The sequence below is a fragment of the Psittacula echo genome (assembly GCF_963264785.1).
Source record: "Psittacula echo genome assembly, chromosome: 12".
Lineage (NCBI taxonomy): Eukaryota > Metazoa > Chordata > Aves > Psittaciformes > Psittacidae > Psittacula > Psittacula echo.
Genome location: NC_137747.1, coordinates 1,033,619 through 1,059,327, shown reverse-complemented (window position 1 = coordinate 1,059,327; position 25,709 = coordinate 1,033,619). Strand labels below are relative to the sequence as shown.

The 25,709-nt window shown below is 43.3% G+C and overlaps 1 protein-coding gene across 1 annotated transcript in view; it reads right to left on the bottom strand.

The window, feature by feature from the left end:
- The window catches only part of BMP7 (bone morphogenetic protein 7), a gene marked incomplete at its 5' end in the record, with an annotated part of 44,947 nt that overhangs the window by 14,007 nt on the left and 5,231 nt on the right, over nucleotides 1-25,709 (bottom strand). Inside the window, one exon of the mRNA XM_080628023.1 lies at nucleotides 6,368-6,560. Within this exon, the coding sequence (XP_080484149.1) occupies nucleotides 6,368-6,560 (193 nt within the window). The remainder of the gene's footprint in view (nucleotides 1-6,367; nucleotides 6,561-25,709) is intronic.

The following is a 25,709-nucleotide window of genomic DNA, read 5'->3' as shown; positions in this document are numbered from 1 at the left end:
GAGCACTTCCAAGTGGGATAAAAATAAATGGGACGAAGGACAGGCAGCGGCAGCAGCGGAGGTGACTGCAGCTTTCATTGCACTGCAAGACAAGCTGATTTCTGTGATGTGCTGGCACTCTGGGTTGGGTTGGGAGCAAGCAGACTTGGAGCCCTGGCTGTGTCCTGGAGCAGCCAGCCTAGGGCCACTGCCAGCAGGTCCTGCAAGTCCCTTGTAATCCCCAAATTCAGGCACTGTGACAGCCCAAAGAGCACACCAAGGCTGCCCAGCAGCTGCACTGCTCTAATCCCTACCTTCTAGATTGAGGAATTACAGATTTAATGATATTTCAAACAATAACCATACTGTGATACCTTGCAACAGCCTTCGAATGGCTTTACAGATACGGGTCAGCCCTTCCGCTTCTGTTTTAAAGTGGGAAACTCGAGGCACGGGTATGTTAAATGTCTTACTGTCTTGACATATAAACCACAGCCAGTAAACCAGGAGCATGATCCTATTCTCTTGACTGGTGTTCTAACCCTAGAGGGGCCGTCTGGGTGCAAGACAGCAAGTTTACTGACAGGCAGCCCAAGGGCAGAGTTGGCATGAGGGAACAGGGGCAATCCACATCCAGGTTTGAGCAGATGGAGGGAGGAGAAGGCAGAAAGGGCATCCTGGGAGGGTGAGAGGAGATGCGGGGTTAGAAGACATCTGTTTGCATCAGAAAGCCACGGTGTCCGAATTCCAGCTCGCTCCAGTGTCATTGCTCAAAGCTGGCTGCAGCTGTCCAAAGACAAGCTTAGGAAAATATTTTTCAGACTTTCCTACTTTGAGAGGGCCCCAGGATCTCCCTGGGCCTCTCCCTGGCATGTCTGCAACACCCTCAGTACACAGACCTGGTGCAGCCCTCCTCCCACACCTTCCCTTCCCTGCCTGGGATCCCGCTTATCCTTCCCTCTCCCTCCCCGCTGATAAAAGCCTTCCCCATGCCCACAGGAGGAGCCACCAGCCAGGCACAGCCTGGAGTCTCCTCCAGGTGAAGGGATGGCCACAGCAGGAATAGAGTTTGCTGGAGGTGGTTTCCAGGGACTGGTCTGAGAATTGGCTGTGCTGGTGCTGAAACAGATCTCTGAGTTTTGGTGAATCTTGGCAGAAATTACATTGACTTTAAAATTTCACCAAACTCTTAATTCTGGTTTGTGTGTTTTGGTGTTCCCTTTCTTAGGCAGTGTTTGAGAAGGGTAAGATCAAGGTTTCAAAGACTGATTAACAGTGGCAATGGGAGTTTGTTACAGAGAGACACAACATGTTTCCTAAATACTAAGCCTCTTGTAAAAGCAGCGCTGAGAGAAATGAGGTTACGTACATCTCTCTGACACTTTATATCCAGCTGTTTCTATTCAGCATTGAATCGCTGTTCATTAGTGCATCACTTAGCTGAGCAAGAGCTCACTGGGGTATGCAAAATGCCTCCTGCAGCTACTCAAGTGCCTGTGAAGAGTTGTGCTTTGCTAAGTGAGTTCAAGATTTGTCAGAGGTTTTGCAGGCTGTAGTGGCTTTTAGGAATGGTCTGAAAGGGATAACTAGATGCAGCTCTGTTCTTAGAGAACTAAAGCTCCCTACTTGCTAAGAGCTGAGTACAGTCATCAACTGACTTGCAGAGAAGTCACCATAAAAATAAAAATCAAAGCTATTGTCAGCACCTTTCTAGATGGCGTCGGTACTTGCAGATACTGCCATGGTGCTGCGGTGCAACGTTAAAACAAACTGTGCTCTTCTTTGCAGCACCATCCCTGGAAAGATCACCCTGGTACTTAAAAAAGCTCCAAAAGAGTCACACATCTGCTTCACGGGCTGGGTGGGCCTTAAGCCTTCGTTACTAGAATTACATGTTTCAACCCACAACATGGAAGCAGACTCCAATCAATGGGAAAAGGGGGTCTGGAAAGGGCTCAGGTTTGATCTGGGTGAAGAAGTGGTGTATTCTGAAGCACAAACTAAAGCGTTCCAGCTGCAAGTCAAACCCAGGAATGCATCATGCAAGATCTTATTTTTCTGTAGGGCTGGTAACATGAGCATTCAAACTATCCACTGCCTTTGAAGCCTGTGAAATCCATAATGGCCATAAAGTGAACATGTAGCAACTACATTTCAATTACCAAAGGCTGGTCAAGTACCTGGCTTTATTCTCGCAGTAACAGAACTCCCATCAACTTCAAAGGGGTTGGGATTTACTCCACAGTGCAAGTGCTGGGTCCAATGAAATTGGAGATGTTACTCTGGGCCAAGTTATTTTAGCTTCTAAAGGTGCAGACAGATGGGCAGGATCGAGCTCTATGTTGAGGGGAGCTATGCAACCTACATCTTTTCTGTAGCTTCAGGTTAATACACTGAGGATGATGCCCTGACTGATAATCTACCCCAGAACTGCATGGGAACTTTTTGAAAACACACAAGTTCAATCCATTGCAATAGGAGTCAGGTATCCAACCTGCTTGGCTGCTGTTAGAAATCCCGCTGCATACCTGTATGCCTCTTCAGCACTTAAGTCCCCTTGAAATTCTTGCTTTGGCCATTGCTCACAACAATAGGGAGAATCTGAGGGCAACAGGTATTTCTTTTGCAAATTAGTTCACAAACTATTCAATGATTGCACTGTAAAAGTTCAATCATTTTTCTCAGGCTCATATCTATAAGCTTTATTTTAACACCTCCTACGTAGGTGCCTGAGATAAATGACCTTCACCACCTTGTAGCAAGCCTTGTGCCCTGTGATGTTCACTCCCTAGCACTGGAATCTGCTTAGAGAACTTTAGTTGGAATCTGCTTTGCTTTCCCGCAGCACCCAGGAGGGAGGAGTTGGAGGCTTGAGCAGCATCCAGATCCCTGGTGGCAACCTTTAGCTCCCACTAGCAAGATTAGTGACCACAAACAGGGACTTGATGTCCTGCTGCTCTGCACCCTTCTCAAGCCACTCACTGGCCTTATAGAACTCTCTCCCAGCCTTGCGGGTGAGACCATGAAGACCAAATAGAAGTTGAACATGACTCATTGGCCTTTGTTATGCACACGAAAGCTTTGAGACATGTTATATTAGTCAAAACAGCAACTGTTTGCACAGTGTTTATGATATAAGGAACATTTTTGTTCATGAATGTACTTGTTTGCTTAAAGTTTAGATCTGATGCTTTGTGCCTAAGGAATGCCATACATGCCTTTTTATAAAGGAGATGCTGCCAGTTTGACAAGCTCGCCTTGCAATGAATTCATAGATTTGGAAAGGCCAGAAAGGAGTATTTGATTATTTATTCTGATTCCCGATAAACACCTGTAATAACATCGTTAGTCTGACAGAGATATAATGTCTATTAGTCAAAGTCCAGAATGGCATCCCTTCTGCTGCAAAGGTTGAGGCAAGGTTGTTAGGTGTCTGTCTGCCCACAACTGAGCAGGAGGAGAACTTCCACTCTGTGTTTAAATGTCAGTACTACTGAGGGGCAGGGTTTCAGGAATAATGTGCTGTGGGTGCAGCTGTTTGCCTGGAAAAACCAATGTCTGTGTTTTTCACTGAACAATAAATTGCAGACAAGAGCTGTTGCTGGTTAGATACCTGCCAACCTGTCTGAACTCGTAAAGCAAGTCGTTAATTGTTGAACTGCTCGTACTTATGGTTTACTTGAACTGAGGGCACACCATCACACCCTCCAAACTGGAGGCTCATCTGAGGTTTAACTGAAAATCAAGCCTTCAGCGTATCAGATGGTCTCTTCACCCTCAAAAGAAAACAGATCCAGTCAGCCGCAGCTTGGGCTTCCCAGCTGCCTCCCATGCTGGTTTCGTGTCCCTAGCTGTCCTGATCTCTTCTGTGTGTTGGTGTGTTACAAAAGAGAGATGATGCTGCAGCTGCCTCGGGGGAGCCTGGCACCAAGCTTCTGTCCCTTGGTGCACTTAGACAGGAGCTGCTCAGGACTGGAGAGTACCTGGTGTTCCAGATCCCGAAAGGCAATTCCAGCAATCTCCTGGGATATCCCCCTGCTCTTGCACCATCACAAAAGCACAGGGAAAGGGGAAGCCATTTGAGTTTTTATTGTCCATTATACCTGCCATGCTTTAGGGAAAAGAGTCTACAAAGCCAAACACAAGCAAAGGTTTTCTTGCCTGCGTGGGGGGGAGGGTTTGGCTTTGTTTTGCTCTTGTTGCTAACAACGTCAGATAGGTCTGACTTTCCAGCCTGCTCAGGATGAGACAAACAGCCAAGGAAGCATCAAAGTGAATGGGTGTTTTTTGATCAACGTTGGAGAGAGTTTGTTTTCTTTCTCCACTTGCCCAATGACACACTGCCTTGGATGACTGGTCTGTGACAGAGCCGGTTGGAAAATGTCAGTGGAAAAATGCAGAAAAAGAGAAAATATTTTTACAAATGTTAGGGACAATATTTTTACCTTTGGTCAGTCCAAACCAACAGCAATATTTTTTTCAGGACAAACTCTTCAAAACTCTTCATTGCCTGTGCCAAAAATGTACGCAAAGGGAGAATGTGCACGAACACTTGTTAAAAACAAGTGTTCCTGTGGTGAATATGATGCAGTGAAATTGCATCTAATCTTGTAACTGGAACATCTGTATAATTAGCAAGATTTCTCACCTCTTCCAGCCAGTGTTTCATGTTTATGCCAGCCCTTTGCATACATTTTTTCCTTTAGGAATAAGAATTTGTGAAGGAGACAGTTTGCAGAAACATTTGCTGCTCCTCATGTAACTATCCCCAGTGGGCACCTTGCAGCCTCTCTAAACATAGTGGTTAACAAACCTGTGGCTGTATCACTGTAAAATTAAGACACTAAATATCATCCTAATTCTGACAATAACATTGCTAGCAGGCGTCAGGATGTGGACTTCCCTGACATCTGATTAAGGACATTTACTCCAAGAACAGGTTTCTGGCAATTCCCTAATGCTCCAACAATCTGGTTAGGGCCCCTTCATCTGCCAACACATCTCTTGTTTCTGCTCTTCTCAAGAGTGAAAAGTCATCCCTGCGTACTTGTACCTAAATAACTCCCAAAAGGCAGCAAAGGGAGGCTTCTATCTCTGGAAGAGTCTTAGATGGAATAAACTTACATGCTTACGGTAAGCAGAGTAGCTAATGGGTCCTGTGCACATTTGTGGCTTGTTGTTGTCTCCTTTAAGAAAGTCTGGTTAAAATGGATAAATTATCATTGTTTGATTAAAAAAAGATTAATATTAGCATAGTCCCCAAACCCTGCAAGTAACCATTTAATTAGAAAGGCCAAGGAAACCTTTAATTTTAAGCCAGAAAATTAGAATTTCAGATGTAGGAGAAAACACACCAGTGGATGAACCCTTTTACCATACAGCGAAGCCGGTAGAAATGCTCACCATTTAAAGAAGTTGATAAGGTTTCCCATCATATCTCAATTTTTTTTTCTGCATTTTTATTAAGTCTCATAAAAATATAAAGCCAGAGTCCTGATTACACTGGTTTTTTCTTACCCTTTTGGACTTTCCCACTTTAAATCCCTAGTGGTTCTCTTTTCATAAACTTAAATTAGGGCTGTAGTATTAGTACCCCATGTTTAGCTGTGCTAAAGAATAACTTCTGACTAGCATGTGACTGTAAATACTTTTCATGTAAATAAATACAATCTCACTTTTGGTAGGATCTGTGCGTAAAAGAAATATGTGCAAATGAAAGTAACTGCCTTTGATAAATGGTTGGGGATTGCTGATTAATTGGAACTAAAAACAGATGAGAAAATTGAACATATGTTCTTATTCAAGTTCCCTGGAGGATCTGTCAGGGAGCTTGGCATACATTAATAATTGCTTGGAATGGATTTAATAGCTCATCTTGTAGTTTTGCACACGCAAAACCATCAGTCAATATAAAAAGCATGGTGTCATCTGTCTTTGTTAATTAGGGATCTCAAATGCCGTTGGTAATAAAGGCTAGTAATTAAGCTACAATTAGAAAGGAAGCATTCGGATGTGGTTTCACCACCTCGGAATCCATAAGCGGCAGGAGGAAGAGAGTAGGTCTTCCAGAAACCTTTGAAACACTCTGAGTTTATGATTTTTTTCTGCAGTAGCTCACGGCCAGGCTTGTTGGCTCCTCAGCTACTGAGTGCTCCCAGGGAAGCTCTGGGGATGCTCTCTGGGTACCCCCACGCCCTCGGTGGGTGACCATGCTTGGCAGCTATGCATTAGCATTGACTGAAATTTCACTGTATAACACTGATGCCTAAACCAAGCTCTTGAGACACTTTTGCTGATGGCACCAGTATTTCTAGGAGTATTGGACACAACTCTCTGAAGAACATACTGTGCTTGAGCTTTCATTGGGATTTCCCTGTGGGTCACTCACCTTCCCTGGTGCTCCTGGAGTACTTGGTAGACACTAATCTGGAAAGTTTCATTATCGAAGCGTTCGCGGATGTAATCCTTGTATATCCTGAACTCAGCAGCCGTCACCGCTTCCCCCTCTGGGATTCTGGAGAGATCAAACCTGAACTCTCGGTAGTGGCAGCGCTGATGGTGAAACTCTCTGTCATGCTCCACTGAAACAGAAAAACAGCCCATTAGCCACCTGCTTTGTTCCCTTTCCCCTCGCCATCAAACAAGCTTGCGAGTTGCCACAACAGGAAAGGGCAAGAATATCTGATTGCAGCATCTCATACTGTTGTTTGCTTTGTTAAAGCATGTAGGAAATACATGATTCTCTCTGGGCTATTATAAGCATGTATGTGTTTATCAGACTCTTCGAAACAGTTTTCCAGCTGGCTGGTATGGGGTGTGGGTGACCACTGTGCTTTAATGATTTTTGGCAGCTTTGTGCTTGACAAGTGACTCTGGACATTTGCCACCAATAACGACCAAGCTGCTGTGGGAAGGAGCTGAAAGAAACAGATGGGGCTTTTCAGGAGTGCTGGTTCCTGGCCTGACTCTGCTTCTGAAAACTGCACACGCATACCCACACACACATATAGAAATTCCAGCCCCTGATGCTTTTCACGCCAGTGACCCACATTTGGTGCCAGCTGAATTCATCACAAGCTCACAGCCCCACTCTGAAGGGTCAAAGCTTTCATTCTAAAGCATCTCTAGTGATCAGAGCTGTGAAGCAAATGTTCAGATAAGGACCTTCTTCCACCTCCCAACCCTGACTGTGAAATAACAGAAAGTGCCAGTCCTCCAAGCCAGTGTTAGGATGGTTGCATTATCCCACCAAGTGACAGGTCTGCCTGTCTTCTGATAGGCAGCTGATGGTTGTGTGTAACACCGCTTGTAGATGTTGAGGGTCAGTGTTGTCAGGAAAGAAAGACTTGACTGTCCTTCAGCAAGGGGGAGGCGAGGTGTCAGTGCCGGGTCCCAGCACATGAAGTGAAGCATCCTTCTTGGAACAAATTCCAAATTAAATAGGCAAGTCAGACAAAGGAAGATGGGGAAACAGGTATGAGGAGATGAACTGACTTGCCAGAGGTCACGTCACCTCACATTTTAAGAGCTGAGGTCTGAAGCAGGGACTTCCCATATGTCCCAGCCCCGTCATCTGTCCACTTGACCTCCCCGCAGCTCAACTGCACAATTCAAGTAGTTAGCTCTGAGATTTTCTTGGCAAAGAATGTGTCTTTCTACAGGCCTGATTCTCTTCTGGCAGCAGTAAATCCATTGTGTAAATCCATTGACTTAAATAGAATTACTCCTGAAAAAGAGGAGTTTCAAGCCTAAGTCTGGAAAGTGCTATTTAGATTTATAGCGCTGCACAGCACAAACATACATCAGCACTCGTGAGGGCCTCCCCTGTGGCAGGGATGGAGCGTGGGGAGCTCCGGGATCCGGGCTGTGTCCAAGTGCTCACACGGAGCAGGTTCAGCGCTGCTCTGCTGGCCGGGGCTCAGCAGCTGGCCACAGGCTCTTCCTCCTCTCACACATTACTTCTGCAAGGAGTCCAGGGCTCGCAGTTTGCCACTGTGTGATTGCTCTTTAGGGAAATACTTCAGAGCTCTTTCTAATAGCTGGGATTCATCATAGTGGAGTTTTTTAGGTATGAAACCCCTAAACTTTCCAAGGCAAAGGCAATTAAGTTCAGCAAATGGTTTTACAGGTTCAGCAGTCTTAGCGTGCGCTGGATGAACAAAGTTGTTGTTGTGCTTCTACCTAGAACATCTCGTACAGCCTGGGGAAGATCACTCAGTCTCTCGTACCCTGAAGCAGAGGAATATTGTGAATATTCACCACAATTTGTAAAACACTTGGCAAGCTAAAACTGCCCCGTAACTCCTAGAAACACTATTGAATGTGCCTCAATCCCTTTCCTCCAAAGTAGTCTCAGTAGAGTAAGATATAAAGAGTACGATTTCAGCCTCAAAGGAATTTGTCTGCACCTAAATTATACAGGAGAGGAAAAAGTTTTTTAATATGGTATAGTTCCTTTAACCACAACTATAGAAGAATGAATATAATGTCGTGTGGTTTTAGTTATATTGCAGATAAGATCACCGGCAGCGTGTATTACAGAGAGGTCTAGCAGTAGGATGTACCAGTATAATTTGCTTCCAAAGACATGGGAAGGCTATTTTCAAAGGAAGCTGGGTGCACCTTCTCAGTGTATGTATGTGATGACAACTACATCGGCCAACACCGGCCTTTAGCTGCACTTGATACATGAAGTCTGACAACAAACACATGAAGATGAAACTTTTTCAGGTGCTGCTGGAGTTCACAGGGATTCGCAATGCAGAGCCCTAGGAAGAATGTGTCATATTAGTATGAAAAACTAACGGCCAGGGTCATAAAATAGAAAGCCCTGAAGTTTGAACTTTCCCATGCATTGCAGATGTTTGGATATAGGGTTTTGGCCTGAGCCATCTTTAGTGTTAAAGCAAACATTCCTGTGGCTATAGTCATCAAGATCACAAAAATATGTGGATATGTAACTGAAGAAAAAATCCCAAGAAACCCTTCAACTCTGTTTATTGTTTTTCCCCTTTTTCTTTGCACTCTGGACCTATCTGCTGACCCAGAAGTAACAAATCCTTTCAGAACTAATTTATGAGAAACACTGACCCTGAATCAACATCTGTTAGATGACTGCAGTAAATCTTATTACATAATTAAACACCAAAATCTATGTTAAAATAATGTTAAGGGTCTGACTCGTACTCATAAAAGCAAGACTCTTCATTATGAAGGCTGAAATCCTATCCTTAATTCACGCTGCTGTGTGCTGTTTTTGTGAACATATGGTACAGTACATACGATCATGTGTTTTTTTTGTAGACCCCAGTAATACTTCCAGCACAACAGCACGAGGTAAGCAGGGGAGCGCTCAAGAAGCCTGAGTTTCCTGGGTTTGATGGGTGTTAGTCAGACCTTTGACAACACTGCAACTGGGTCGTTTCCAATTAATTACCTGAGGAGTTTGAATGGGGGGAGAGGGAGGGTGGTGTTTTAGGAGAAAAAGGAAGGAGAGTGGCTTTTTAAATGTTCACCCAAACAGTCAAGAGAATTGCTCCAGCTCTTCGAATACAACTGTAGTTTCTCCACTAAAGATCTATAAAATCCACTATCCCCACTGACACAACATACCATAATGAGAACCTTTTGGTCATTCTTGAAGGACTTAATTTCAGCTGTTTGTCAGCCATTATGTGTTAAATGCTCCCCTAAAAGTCATCAAGCAGTATTGAGTATTTGCTGGGTGTACTTAATAGCCCTTCTAAGTAAAGAATTTGAACTCATGTTTATCCCAGGTTCATAGTTCTTACAAATCACTACTACCCAAAGGCTTTTAATGAATGTGATTGGTATGAGCCCAGTTCCTAATTTCAAACATTGGAAATTCCAGCTCAGAAACTGTCACAATTCAAATGCGTTGGCAAGGCAGCTGCTTGGAGAGGAAACCAAAGCTCTGGATGTGCAATCAAAGGTTGTAAAATATGAAATGGAAGAACACCCCTGAAAAATAACTGCTATGAAACAGAATGTGTGCCTTAGCTTGGGAAAACAGTGGATTTCCTCTCCTAAAGAAACAACCCAAAGTCACTCACAGGTGATACATGTGTAAATTCGTGTCTCTCCCTCATGTCTAGAACTGGCATAGCATTTTGGACGCACAACCACTGCAGACAAATTTTGACCTAATTTAACACATGGCTCAAAATCTGCTGGTGCAAAATAACTCTTTGGCATGGTGAGTGTGGCAGTTAATTGTAGCTACGGTTGATGAGGATCATCAGACACTCCCTTTGGCATAGTCCTTTGAGAAAGGAAAGGTTGAGATGATGGGGCTTGGGAGCTGTGGGATGGAGGCGGAGAATGGATTCATGAGAAAATAAGCAAGACACTAAAAAGTGTACGGGATAATTAAGGTGATCCAACCAAATATCTTAGGTTAGTGGTTATCAGTAAATTTGCCACACCTCTGTTGCAAATATGCAAGTAAACTCAGCATCTTTGAAAGTCTGGCCTTGACTATCTATCCACAATCTGACTGCTGCACAGACTGCTCTCATCTATCTGATGTAGATATAGCTCTCATCTCTCTGAAGTCTTTTGTCTCCCCAAACCGACTCTGTTGTGGCATTATGGTGATGCAAGAGGAGGCAGGATGGCATAGTTGTGCAACAACAGGGATGGTTAAAAGAAAACAGGATGGATACATGCATTTCAGGTGTGAAGTAGCCAGGTATCAGATCCAAAAATATGGGAAAGCTGGAGATAAAATGTCAACAAATACTTGGTACTTGTTTTGACATGTCCTAAAGTGTACTCTTCAGATATGAAACTTGAAAACATTCAGATGCAGGAATGAAAAAGTGTAATTGTTGACATCTAGAACTCAGAGCAACACAGTTGAAACCAGTAATAGAAAAGTATTGTTGGACAGAAAAGCTTGTGAGCCTCGTTTCACACCCTAGGGTACCCAAACTTCTAAAGCAAATGACACATCAGCATAAAGCTGGGAAACTTGAACTGGTCCCACATTTGGTCATTTTCACAGCAAAGTATGTTGAGACCACAAACAAGAGCCCCAACTATTTTCAGATTCTTTGTAAATCACTCCTGGTAAGTGAAAAGCCAACCTGAGCCAATTCTGTGAACACTGGTTTTATCATACAGATTGATGGTAGGCAAAGCATGACACAGGACAGCAAATATTACGGTACACTCTACAAACATCAAAGAAACCAGACTGCTTTAGCCTTAGTACTGAGTGCAGTAGCACAATGTCAATCACTAACTCCGTGTGTCAAGCAAAAAACCCAGTGAATCACAGCAATAATTTGCCAAGAATGACTGTGTTAAAAAATAATTATTACAGACATGTTAAAGAGCTAATCCAAACCCCAGGGAAGTCAATGGAAATATTTCCACTCATTTAAATGGATTTCACGGGAGGCCTTCCTTTTGCCAATCTAGCTATCTCAGTATTTTTATGATCTTTTTTTTTCCTGAAGATGTAAGAAATCTCTTTTTCACAAGCAGAGTAAACACCAGACGAGTAGATTTGTGCTCAGGCTGCCAAACTGGGAAAGCTTTGGTAATTCTGCCTCCTCCTCCCTGGCACATTTGGGTGATAACACTTGGAATATATTTTGAATATTTAAACAAGCAAAAACTTAAATTTTCCTGTTAACATTTCCACCTGACAATATGTTAATTGTTTTTATAAAGCACTTTAAGAGTAGTTGTCTCATTTATTGTAGTGCTCACAACAAATTAGAGTGCTACTTGTTTCTCATTTATCACGAGAAAAAGCACCGCAAGGAATGTGCAGTAGGGTGTCTGTAACTTCTTTACTCCCAAAAAAGGCCAGAAGGGATTTGTAAAGGACTTTAATCTCAAATAGATTAAAGGTCCTGAATTCCTGAGACTGAAAGATAAGTGAAAGGAAAATAGATTCCAAAAGACAACACTCCCTCGCCTCAGCCTCTCAGCCAGGCAGGAGGCTGCAGAGCCATCAGCAGTTGCCTAAGTAACCCCTCAGGATTTGGATGCCAAAAACAACCCAGCCACACTCCGGTATCAGGGTCTAACAGGTTTTCAGAGCCTACCTGTGCCTGCGGGCCCCAGGGCCTGAGAAGTCATGTAGGTGAGTTTAGTGGGTAGGAAAAGCTTTATCTGCTTTCTCTCCGATAGCTGCAGAGCTACAGAAAATGAGCATGATTTCTTCAGTGTGCCAGTGGGTAGATGCTAGCGTTAGCGTTCCCATGAACGGTTGTTACACCACCTCCAGCCAGCAGCGCTAAATCGTTTGATTTTTCCAAGAAAAGTCACCTCTAATTCCCTTCATCACCACCCCTTGAGACTGAAGCCAAAACTTCAGAAACTCTCTTGCATCATTTCAATGTAGAGCATGAGACTCCTGGAAACCAGCTGCCCTGGGACCTCCAGGTCCACGAGCAACGTATGTTACTGCTTTCAAAGGGGAGGTCCACCCCAGTGGGGTGTCAGGAAACGTATTCAACTGGAAAATAGTTTTCCCTTTCACAGATGAGTTTTCAGGTGGATCCCATCCTTACCCAGCTCACTCAAGAGCAGCAGTGGCAGGAGGAGGACCCGGGACCTCCCTGCATAGGACAGGGGAGGGCAGGGCCACCTCCTGGTGTCAGGGCTTGAGAAGGTTCTGAAACTGTGTCGTAAACTTTCAGGATGCCAAATTGGAGACCTCTTGATGGGATTCTAATTGATGGGCATTAAGTATTCCCTCTATAAATTGCACTTCTTTGTCTCTAAATTGGTGGGTAACACCATTTCACTTATAAAATACAGGCCTTTTCTCCTTATGTTAGTGAGGGTCGAGATGGAGGAAACCGATTATGGGAAGGATCCAGCAGTTTGTGCAGCAGAGTCTACTGGGCTCAGTGGGATTCCCTATTGAGCAAGAAGTGCAAGGTCGTTCCTTATATTTTTCTGAGAAAAGGGGGAGTATAATAAAGACTGCCATAACGTCGTGCCAGGCCACACGTTTCCCTCGTCACTGGGCTTAACAGCAATAGTTACAGGGGCAGTGGCAGGAAATTTATAATGGCAAGAATTTGAGAATGAGAAGTTCTGTAATTGGTTTTCACTTGCTCCATCCTCTCAGCTACAAGATTTACTTGCTGACGTTAGGCAGCTAAAGCAGCTGTTACAGAAATATTTGAAGAAACAGTTAAAAGAGTATAAATTGGGAGACCTATAAATGGAGTAGAGCAAATGTCCTGGGCTGTATGATGGGATTATTTTTTTAAGAGTGATAAAAACAGTATTTGGAGGGATTCTTTACATGGGATGGTTGGAGCTTTCCAACTCATCTAAAACTTACTGCAGGTTTTTGGAGAAACCTAAGGAAAAACAAATGTACCCCTGATTTTGGTCTGCGAGGTAAGCTGACTCAAAAAATAGTCTGTTTTTTCTATAAGTCATTAATGCATCCCATAACCAGTGTTGTCCCCATCTGCCCTGTGCAGAAGGGGCTGCTCTGAGCCAAAGCAGAGCTCAGCAGAAGGGTACCTGCACCAAGATGTTCAGTGCTCATGTACCCATTTTACAGCCAGGTGAAGGGAGGTGAAGGTGAGAAGCTATTTCTTGCATGGTAAATTCAGTGTGCAGCAGGGCAAAGTCCTGCCCCATCCATGGGCAGAAACCAGGACTAATGCATTAATTTCAAATTAGATGAAAACCAGACTCCATAAATCCTGACTGCAACCCCAGAAGTTAGAAACAGGGGTGTTCAAAATTCTTTAGTGCTCGCTCTGCAAAGCAATCTGGGCTAAACATTTCTGCTGCGAAAGGGGAAAGGAAGAAAGCCCTCTGGAGTTAATATTCCTCCTTTAGCATCACTTCATTTTTTCAGCTTTCAGCATGAAGGTGGTGTTGCCAGCAAGACCACCTAGCCACAAACCCAGCAGGGAGCTTCCAAAATTCTTCTAAACACTGACTCCTTGTTATAAATTGAAAAGTGGTAATAGCAACAGTGCATATCACATCTGTGCCAGGCTTCGGGCCTGGGAAGGAGCACTCTCCCTGCTGCTGAACACAACTTGGAAAGATCCTTTCAGTCCACACATGTATCAGCATTAGCCATTTCTTTGTCAACAAATCCCTTAATACGTACCCTTTCTATCATGTACAGATGTCCAAAAAATAATGGAATACTGTACTACAAGATTAAACACTTTAATGTCAGCATATGTGTTGCATGACTCTGAACAATGGTATCATTGTGCGTGTACAAACAGCGGGCTGAGGGAAGATGGGTTTAATTATCTCCGAAGCAGCAGCAATTTCTTCCTGACCAAGTTAAACTTCAGCTAGCAAGGACAGAAATGGGTATTTCTCTAACAAAAAGCCTGGGCACTTTCTGATGTTCTTCCAGCGTTAGGGTTAATGTCGCACCCGTTTCAGGCAGGGCTTTGGAGAGCGATGGGGAGCCACCTGCTTCCCTGCAATCCATGCTGCCAAAGAATGCAGTGTGGGGATGAGAGGATGCTGCAAGTCACCACATCCTCTTGCCCCATGTGTCACCCAGGAGACTTTTAAGTTAAAATTCCTTAGGATGAGAGATGGCAAAAGGGAAACATAATAATTGGGAGGGAAAGGACAGGGAGAAGCGTGCATGCTGCCTCCTGCATCTGGAGATATTCCCCTGCCACGATTTCTTTGCAGGCACTTTAAGGCAATACTGGATGGTAAAAAAACCCTATTTCTCCTTAAAGAACATCCACGAAATATCTAAGCAGGTTATGCACAGGTAATCCATTTCCTTTTCCGAGTGCACCCTGACTGGTACCCATTTACGCTGTGGTTTCTCTGCTGAAATCAGAGCCAGACTAGCTGAAAAGTATTGTGAAAAATTTACACGTGGGACTGCTCTGTGAACATGAAACTCTCCTAATAGTAAACAGACTGGTCGTGGCGTGAATCCTGATGCTGAGTTTGCAGTGTCTGTATGTGCATCTGGGGAAAGCAAAGTTAAATAAGCAGGGAAGAGCTATGTTTCTTCAGAATACCTTATTCGTAGCCTTAGCATGTGAAACACAGCAGCACATGGTGCTGCAATCCATCTGTAGCTGCTGTAATGCACTTATGATTGCTGTTAATAAATGGGAGTTCCATGAAGCGGTTTCTTTAGACAGACTCCCTCTCTTTCTACCTGCATCCTCCAGGAATCCAATATAAGGAAATATCCCCCATCAACCTCTCAGATCTCGTTTCTCTGCCCCTTTTCACCAGGAAGGGGGGGCCCAGGGCAGTGCTGACCTGGGCATTTGCCCCCAGCAGTCTTCCTTTCCCAGCTCCTTGGGGTGGCATTTTTCCAGCAAGACAGGGAAGCAAGCTGAGGATGTGGTGATGCTGCAAACCTTGGCTCCTCCTATGTCCTCCCAACTTGCCAGCATTGTGGCCATCACAAAATGTCCCATGCTTTCACCAGGAGCTGGGTTAACTGAGGCTGGTATTTACCCTCGACAGATTGGCGCTGTTGCATGTCCCTGTGTATCTGAAAGATGGGGGTGCCCCTGGACAGCAGCTCCAAGCCAGGAACTCATATAGCTCCCCAAGGGCACCATGGGCTGCACAGAGCAGGCTAAGGCAGCTGCAAAGCTTCCTGCCCCACCAAAGGCAATCTCAGCTCTTCCCTACACCCTCCTCTAGGAATGTCCCTGTAGTCAAACTGAGGAGTGAGCAAAATGACAGGGAGAAACTGATCATTACTCTTGCATTCTTTTCCCTGCACTGTAATGGATAGCATGGAAGAACACAGCCTAAGAGCAGAGGCATGTTGCTAACACATCCCCTAAACCCTAAATCCTCTGGCTGCAGCTGTAGGAGGTATGTGAAGATGCGGGAATATGTTTTTCCTTTCCCTCTTTGGACAGAGATGACTGCTACGTTACACTGCTCTCTCTTTTTGTAATTCAGGGGACATGAAGGCTGCTTTCCTGGCACTCTGAAATCAGTGAGTTGTATCTGGTGATGAGGCCAACTTGACAGGGAAGCTGTGCCCGAGTTAGGTGTGAACGTCGAGTAACACATTTTGCCAGGGCATCCAAGGGTCAAGGAGATAGTGGCAGCCTGGGGAGGAGGGGGAGGAATCACGGATGAGGATCAGAATGAATGGATGAGGAGACCAATGTGGCAGCGCAGCACAGCACAGAGAAGGGCAGTACTGGTCTAGAGGAGAAAGCAGGGTGATGGGCACCTCCAGGGGGAGGAGGCTACAGAGCACAAAGAGAGGAAAAAGTTAGTGACAATATGGTTCATGGAGAAAAATAATCCCCCAGTCCAACCAGCAGACAAATGGGGCCCAAGATGTTTCCTGCAACCTGCTGGAGGCCTCTCAAAAACTCACTGATGCAAAAACCAGCAGTCTGCCCTGTCTGGTTGTACACACAGCACTGAGCAGATGGAAACACATCCCCAGGCCCAAGGAAGGGGAGACAAGTGGCTGAACAGATCTGCTCAAAAATAATGTGTATTCAGCCAGGGAAGATAAGGGGCAGTGTGAGAGACTGCTACAGGAAACCTAAAATGGGCTCTTTGGGATGAAATGCAGACTTTGGAATAAGAGGATCCAGGTCATTCTTGAAAGCTTCCAAGTGTGAACCAGTTCTTCTTCAGCTTGGACCAAATACCAGATCAGAAGGAAGGCAAGAAAATCTCCCTCAAGTGATTTTAGCCAGTGCTAACATAACCACAGGTAAAGGAAGACAGCCCAGTAGCAACTGGTAGTGTGGAAGGGTGCACAGGCAGCTTGATCTGCAAGAAGGCATGTGCAGCGGACATGCAAAGAAAAAACAGATCTTAATACAGTAACTCTTTGATGCTACGGTTTGACCATGCAGAGATGCGATGGCATCAGATTATGCTCTTGAATTCCAGTAACTAAACTGGGGCAAACTAAGGCGGCTTCAAATGTATTTGATAAGTTAGATATTGTTCACAATAAACAACCTGTGTCAGTCATCTTGGGGAGGTCTCTGCCCAAGCGTCTCTTGATGTGTTTATACAAAACAGACAGAAACGGCTAACTGTACCACTAATGCCCTGGAGGGGGTGTTCATTCCCACCGGCAAGGCCAGACTCCTGCCTTACACTGACAGGATACTGCATACTGCCTACCAACTTAGCTCCTATTTTTTTCTAACCTTGCTTCTAGTGCATAGAATCATAGCATGAAGAACTTTATGAAAGCTGTGCTCATAAACTGATGCTTTTCAAGCTGTTAATTATCTTCCACTACATGAGTTTTTCAAGTTGCCTTCTGTTCCTTATTACTACTGCGGTATTATTATATAGCTTAAAGTTACTTAATACAGCAAAAGATTCAACAACATTTGTAAAACTGATATAGAAAGAAGGACTGGATTCTGGACTGGTACAGCTGGTTTAAGGTATTTTAGAAGTAAATGAAATCAAATGAGAATTTATAATCCTTCCTGAGGTCTGGATTCCATCAGACTAAACTCATTAGGCATTAAGGTGCAGGTGCAGCTAAATAAAGGATTGTTCTGCTTTCCTTAATGCCATAGATTCACATCTTGAGTTCAAAATAAAAGTCTTTTAAAAGCACATGTATATATTGTACATCTATTGGCAACACTTGAAAGAGAAAGTGCAGCTGATGGAATCTTCAAATGCCTCATTTTTGTCAAAGGAATGTGTCCGTTTCTGCACCGGCCGTGCTAAGGGATGCAGGTGGAGAAGTGACTGCACATTTGCCTCTTAAGGCTTATTCATTTCATTTGCATTAGACTTTCTTTCATCTACTGAACAGCTGCCCAAATAAATACCATAAATCTAATTAATCCTCCTTTAATATTGTATTGCCACAACAATACCAGCATCTCCCCAAATATTGCAGAGTGTGGGTCTACACCTGCACAGCGTGTCTGGGAGGAACACAGCAGGAGTCGCAGGCACAGGGAATCGAGCCTTTTTTGTGGTTACTGTGATAAAAGGAAAATAACTGAAGAACCAGTTTTCCAGGTTTGAATGCTGGATCCAGGTATGACTCGCTGGATTTCCCAGCTGAAATCCCAGATTATGGTCTGGTTGAGAAAGTAACCTGTGGGATATTACAAAATACCTGGTCGATATCATACATGTGACCATCAGATAAGAATCTCAGCCTTTGATTGGAATCGACAGAATTTCAGCTTGGAATGTATACACTCCAAGCTGCGCCATAAGGCCACGATCGGCTGGACCTTTGAGCTTGTCTGTGCAATAACATCTGCACCTTTCTTGGTCAGGCAAGTGTAGGGAGATCAGGGGGCAACAAACTATTCAGAGGAAAGGTCTGCCTGCCCTGGAGGGCAAATCCCTGCAAGAGCAGAGCTCCTTTCGCATCCAGGCTGCTCCACCTATCATGTGTGTTTCAGGTGGCCTGCATGTGGGAGGTCCAGTGATATTAACACGGTTTTTACATAGAAATAGAGTGTTTGAAGGGATGGGAGGAAACATTTTGGACAATAGTGATTACAGACCTCAATTTCTGCTTAACAGGATACTCCAGAGTGCCCTTCCTCGTGGAAGTGTGACTTTGTGACCTGTTTCTCATTTGCCCTCGAGCTTATCATGTTTCCTCTGTGCTGCCCAAACAGCTGGGATCAGGTGGGGCACTGAGCACAGCCTCCTGGGTCTTAGACACAGGAATCGGAGTGGAGGTCATTGCCCAGAAATGACCATCACTGCCAACCACTGCGCATCCTCTCTCTCTGACCTTTGCCTGTGATGGGACTCATAGCTTATGCATAAGATCTTTTTGCTTTCTAGGAATGTTTGCTATGCAACACTTTTATTTTTATTGAGAAACAGGTAGGGGACTGTTTATTCCTGTAATAACTCGGTATATGGGCCTGAGAACTATGAATAGTTAAGATCTCTAAGTTCATGATATCCACATATATTCCTGAGGTAGACATAAAATGCCAGTGTCTTAAGAGTGATGGCAAGTTTAAACTGTTATTTCAGAAATGTCATCAAGAAGAATCCCAGAGTGGTTTGGGTTGGAAGGGACCTGAAAGCTCATCCACTTCCAGCCCCCTGTCACAGGCAGGGACACCTTCCACTAGAGCAGGCTGCTCCAAGCCCCTGTGTCCAACCTGGCCTTGAACACTGCCAGGGATGGGGCAGCCACAGCTTCTCTGGGCACCCTGGGCCAGCGCCTCAGCACCCTCACAGGGAAGAATATTTATATACTTATATATTTATATATATGCATGTATAGAGTGTGTGCATGTGTCCCCTTTGCGCTTCAAATGTTGGTGGCCACAGCCCCAGGCGTAAGAGCACCTGAAGGTGAGGAGCTGCTTTCTTTTCAGTTTAATTCCCGCCCATGATCCCTATTATACCAGAGGAATTTTTCTCTTGGTACGAGATAAGCCCATCGGTGACATCAGCTGCACCTACCCTGCATACCACATTGTGGATCATAGGGCTGGATTCCCAACACTGAGCCTCTCGCTAGGGTTGGGCCATCCAGGCCTCCTGAGTCAGCCCCTAACAACAGCATTTTCTGTTTTGTTTTGGGTTTTGTGTCTTCAAACGCAATTTTGCAATTGCAGTTCTGGGGTAAAAGATGAGCTGTTGTAATACACCCTCATGTCCTCACATCGGTCTGGTCTGAGTGGAGGGAACACAGTGCACGTCCTGCTGCGTGCAACTGTTAAAAATAGCTCAGAAATGAGAGTATGGAGCTGAGGACAGTGTCTCTCAAGAGCAGGAACACACATGGTTCCTCTCCATCTCGGTCTGTACTGCCTATCAGTCACTATTCTCTTGTTGGACTACAACTGCTAACATGGGGAGGAAAGGCTTTCAGCATGTTATAGGCAGGCTGACTTGGATTCTTCCCCTACTCTGTGATATTTTCAGTGAAATAGCTCTCATCTCACAGTCGTGGACTAATGAGCAAAATGACAGGTACTGTTTTCTAAAACAGTATTTGTGGGTTGCTTGAACATTTTTCTGCATCATTCTGGATTCTTCCAGGTACTTCTGTATTCCCTGTGTCAGGTAACGTAATGTCGTGTAACACTTAGAGATGTCTGTGGATGTGGAGTCTAGTATTCTTGTAATTTGATTATAATGCATGCCACCGAGTTGCAAGAACTATTGTATTCAGAGGTCAAAGTTGCATTCACACCAATGGCAGAAGTTTTACACCACATGTCTGATTTGCTTCTCCTTTTCACCTGCCTCAGGAGACAAATGATTCATCACACAGTGCTGAAATATCTTCATCTTCAGATTTGGGCCAAGATTTAGGAAAGTGGTTACTCAAAAGCTTCTTTTTGAGCCGAAGAGAAAGATCTGTGCAGAATGATTCTTTCTCAGCTCTTCTGCAGTTTATTACAAGTATATTTGTGTAATTAGGGGGCCCAGTAGTAATGTTGTTAAAATACAAGTGGGCACATTTATTGTTTCCTCCAAAAGGAAACAACCAATCTCTAGCAGTTCTGGTTTTTCCCTGCCTCAACTGCTTTATGTAGCCAGCAGATTGTGAGGCTAAAGTTACTTCTTTTTTTTCCCTTTTCTTTTTGCTAAAAAGAAGGGGGAAAAATATCCCCTCCTTTCTCTTAACAAATGCTGGATTTTGTAAGGATATGGCCAGAAAGGGGAACTTAAACTCAGCATGATGTTTATAGTGCCACACAAGCTTCAGGAAAAGTGATGTGCGGTACTCTTTATTAACATCTGAAAAGTCCCTGTGGGATTATAATGACTGCACAGTAATAAACAAATGAAAGTACCAAGATTAAAATGTTCAGAATATTTTTAGCAATAGAAGCAGTGAGTTTTAACCTTGAGAATCAGGGAAGGAGCAGCTTGCTAGCATTGGACATGTGCGGAGAAAAGAGATATGATTAGGGATTGATTCCTGTTAGTTGTCAATGATTATCATTCATGGCATTATAAATACTTGGTTGATATAAATAAACTGTTAAAAAAAAGGATAGTTTTTAAAACCTACTAAGTTGTAAGCACCAGAATTCAGAATTTCTAAATTACAGTAATTTTTAATCTTCCATTTAAATGATAAAGCTGCATTTACATTCCCTTGGGGTGCTGAAGGGCTCATTAAAGTCAACGGGTGTTTCAGATACACAAGCAGTGAAATACTACCAGCCCTGTTCCTAATCCTTACTTGGTAAGAAGCTTGTCTCTCCATTGGAATTACAACTCCCCACTACTGATGCTGTATTATTTTATGAGCATTTTTTAGTAGTTCTCCCAGGGTTCTTCTGGTCTCTTTTAAAAAGTTTTACTGCCCCTGTGCTGTGGGAAGAACAATTGGTAAGATCGGAGGACGGAGGCAGCCCCACTGGTGCCAGCGAAACGAGGTGCCTGAAGACAGGATTTGACCCAGTGGCTGTAGTAACAGAGTCAAAGCTCAACCTGATTTACAGCCCCCCACACCTGGTGCAGACGCTGTGCCAGCCCCTCAGCGGGTGACTTCACTGCTGGGTGGCCTGGTGCCAGGCTGCTCCAGCTGAGCATATGGCACGGTGACACCAGGGTGTTTGTGCCAGGGTGGAACTGAGCACTGGGAGCTGCAGGCCGATGACAGGAAGCTTTCTGCTCATTTGAAAAGCAGTTGTGCACAATAGGCACAACTTTATGAAATGACCAGATGATCTTAAGGTCCTTTCCAACCCTAACTATTATTCTACGATTCTATGGTGCACTGCGGGATCATCGGCCCCATCAGTGCAATAGTGTTCCCTCATCGTAAAGAGCCTAAGAAGGCATTTGCTTGTTTTAATTATTATTTAAGGGGAAGTGGTGCCTTCCCTCTCCTCCTCCCCTTTTCTTTTTCAAAAGGAAAGTAGCTTTTAAGAGCTTGCCATGAAGATCTAAGTTAAAGGATTTGCTCTACTACAAAGCCTGCATAGTTTCCCAGGCCAGGTGGACCCGATAGCACTGACTGCATGCTGAAAAATCTCATCCCCACCCTTCAGACACTTTAATTGTAAGCCTTTCCAGATACACTGGATAAACACTGTCAAAATGAACCTGAAAGGGTTGGTAGTGGTGGTTTAGTCCTTAAATAATTATGAGTTTGTCTGTCTAATTACAACATAATCTTGTTTAAACTCGGATGGCTGTTTGCAGTATTTGCAGAATCTTTTAAATGAGGCGGAATCAGAAACAGTGCGAGACTGGAAATTTACAATTCTATTTTCAGGCAAGGAAAAAAAGAGAATTTTTGCTCTTGTAGAATTTAATTCAGTGTGACAACAAAAGAGTCGCACTTGGAAGCTACCGCAGAGGGATAAAGATGATAAAGAATAGCGTGGGACCTCCGAGATGCAACGGAAACTTAATACTCTAAGGAGAAAATTTTTTAAGCAGTTTAGAAATAGTTTAAGGTAATTTACGGGAAGCCTTGAGTGACAAAGCACATTACGTGAAGTGCCCTTCCTTCACTAGACACTTTCTAAATTCTTTCTCTTTCATTTCTTTACTCTCAGGAGACTTCTAAACCCAGTGAACCAAAACAGCACTTTGTTTGTTGGTATAGCACAGGGCTGGCACAGATGGCAGACACGGCACCTGTTCCAATAAAATGGGAAAATAGAGAGATAAACCATAGCACTCATTAAGAGGAATCTACCGAAACGTGAACAGTTTGTGTTTTGAATATCCTCCAGGAATAAAAGGAGAGATCCATAAACAGACCTTGTTTTCACCATCATCAAACAGATTTGTTTAAAGGGAACATTTGTTTCATATACAAAGACAATACACTCTACTAAAGAAACTATGATTATGCTTGACTTAAAGAAAGCAAATTATTTTATGTAGCTACTCCTTTTAAAGAAAAAAGTATCTGTTGGCAATTTAATCAAAATCTCTTCATTCCCTTATTCCTTAGTTGTGGCTGCTTTTTTCTTACTTTTGCATTTTATCATGCTGAGTAATACCACATTCTTACAATCTAGTTCATAATGATCAGAATAACAACACAAACAAAAGCCCTTCTGCTCATCTATTAATAAATAACTAGAATTACTAGGTGGGGAGAACTGTTTGGACAGTTAGCAACAAAACTGACTGCAAAATAGGTTTTTTCCTAAGCACAAGAAATATGCTATGTAATATCTGATAGACAATTTAAAAACCTTAAATGAGAAGAAACATGAAGTAACAGATGCTCAAAGGATAAATTTCGTCAAACGTTTGCCTTGATCATCAATGCTTGTGCTGTTCAGCATCCCATATATCTCTATTTCTCTCACACATACACACACAAGCATTAAATACAAAATGTCATGAAAATTCATAAGTATCATTTAATGTTGGCAGCCCTGCACTGTAAAGCCATTTATATAAAACTGTGGTTGGCAGCTCTCACTCTTCCATGGGAACAAATTAACATTGGCATTCCAAACACAGGAAAGTAAGGAAATTAGAAACACAGTTTATATTTGGCCAGTGCTTTGAAATACTGTACCATGCTACTGATGTCAATTAATGAAAAGCAGAATTTTGCGGAGAGGGTCTGGTTTGGAAACACATTAACACACGTTAAACATGTTTGCACAGGAACTGGATTGCAAGCATCTTAGTTCCGAAACAATAAAGCCATTACACTAAAACTTGTAGTCTCAGAGTTGCCATTAATTCAATCCACTCAATCTGGATCACTAAAGGATTTTCGCTGACTTCAAGATGTAGATAACACAAACGCGTAAAAGAAAGTGCAAGGCACGGCACTGTGAGGCTTGCACCCAAGAATGGCTCTCACGTTACCTGCTGTAAATCAGGTAAATTTAGGTAGAAATAATGGAATTGTAGAACATATACTCAAATAAAAAGGGCCTCAGCAAACTATAGTTTTCATCAACAAAATAAGGATTTCCAAGAGAGATATCTGAATTACAGTCAGTTTAAACTTTGTTACCTGTGATTTTTTTCATAGCAAAGATGTTTACTGACAAAACCTTAAACACTTCTGGTTTTCACATATACACCAAAAAATCCAGATGGCAGTTTATCTGCTGGCACAACTCCACTGACTTCAGTGGAATCACTCCAGCATGGAATTTGGCCCTGCAGTCTTTACAACACGCTGTTTATTTGTACTGTGATTCAGATATTTTGATACCAGGAATCTTTCACCACTGAAGTTTCTCCATATGAAATATGCCTTGTATTAAGAAATATCAGATTCATATTTTTGTCAAACATTATTTGTTAAATTCTGTTTGTTGCAAAGATGGGAATTCAGCTGTAGTTCAACAACGTGGATTGGGCTAATAATGACAAGGAGTGACTAATAGGAGCTAGTTCATGTTTTGATTATTTGCAGCAAAGGAAGCCTCCCTCAAAAACAATTCAAAGGTTAGGGGAGAAAACTGTGTTAAGCTCTAGCACTTCTACTACTGAATGCTCATAATTTCAACATAGGGGCATTTCTTTGGCCCAATTCTGTTCTCAATTGTGCTATTGTAAATCAAGAGGGAGTTTATGGGAATTACTTTGGATGTATGGTTGTATAAATGAGACCACAGGGCCAGCTTCAGTAGAAATGTGACAATTTACACCAACGACGATCAAGCCAAGAACTTTCTCTTGGGTTTCCATTTTCCAAACACATCCACGCGTGGAACTTTATCCATGTGGTTAGTCCTCGTGAGTAGTCGCGTTTACTTGGAACAGTTGGAGAATGAAAATCATCCTGCTACTAATTTAAACAGCTCACTCATTTCAAGTTCCTTCCCTCTAGAGAATATATACATATACTAGCATATATTTTTTATATATATATATAATACATAGTTAATTCACCTAAGTATTTTGATGAATGCCCCAGAGAGAAGGACTGTACCACTGAAAAAGGGCTTAAAATATCATGGTCTCTTAATGCCGTGTATCAACAGGTAGTCTGTATATCTGCCATGCTATCAAAATTGGCTTACTTGTGTTCTTGCTCAGATGACTTCCAACATCGTTGCAACTTCTCAGTGGTATTCATCCAGTTAGAACAATTTAGAGGCATAAAACTAAATGTGTTATCATTTTAACAAGAAATTAACAGTTTCCATATAAATATTAGCATTTCCTCACTTGGTTCAAGGATAGAAGCCATAACGGCACTAACAGTATATTTGATTTAAACTAATTAAAAACAGAGGCTTTTGCAATTTAATATATTGATTTTACCAGTGGGACTTAAATCTTTTATAATAAGTGTACACAGCTGCACCACTCACCCACCGCCACTTTTAAACCTAATCCCTGCATTCCTCCTGACAATAACATGACAGGATCCACACATCCCAGTATTAGCCTTAACCCCGGTGACACTGCCAGAATGTATTAAACTAAAACATTGCAGTGTCCTATTTAAAAGGAGCCTGTCAACAGCTGTGACTAGGCTTTAATAGTTATAATCTGTATTTTAATTAATGTTTCCAACCACTTGTGTAACCTCCTCTCACCCATCTATCCCCCTTACCCAAAAACCTGTTTCAAGCTTATTTACAGATGAAAACCTAACTCCTGGTTTCATGCTGCCTGCCCTTAGGCCATTAAACATCCTTTGCAGCAGGAGTGCCGGGGGGGGGGGTTCGGGGGGGGGATGCACACACACACACACTCAGTCTCAAGCAAAACCACGGCAAGCAGCGCCCGGATGGGAGCAGGTCCTGTACGCTTCACTTGTGCCTAACTCCCGTTACCAGCATCACAAGGTCTGGCCATCAAGGCTT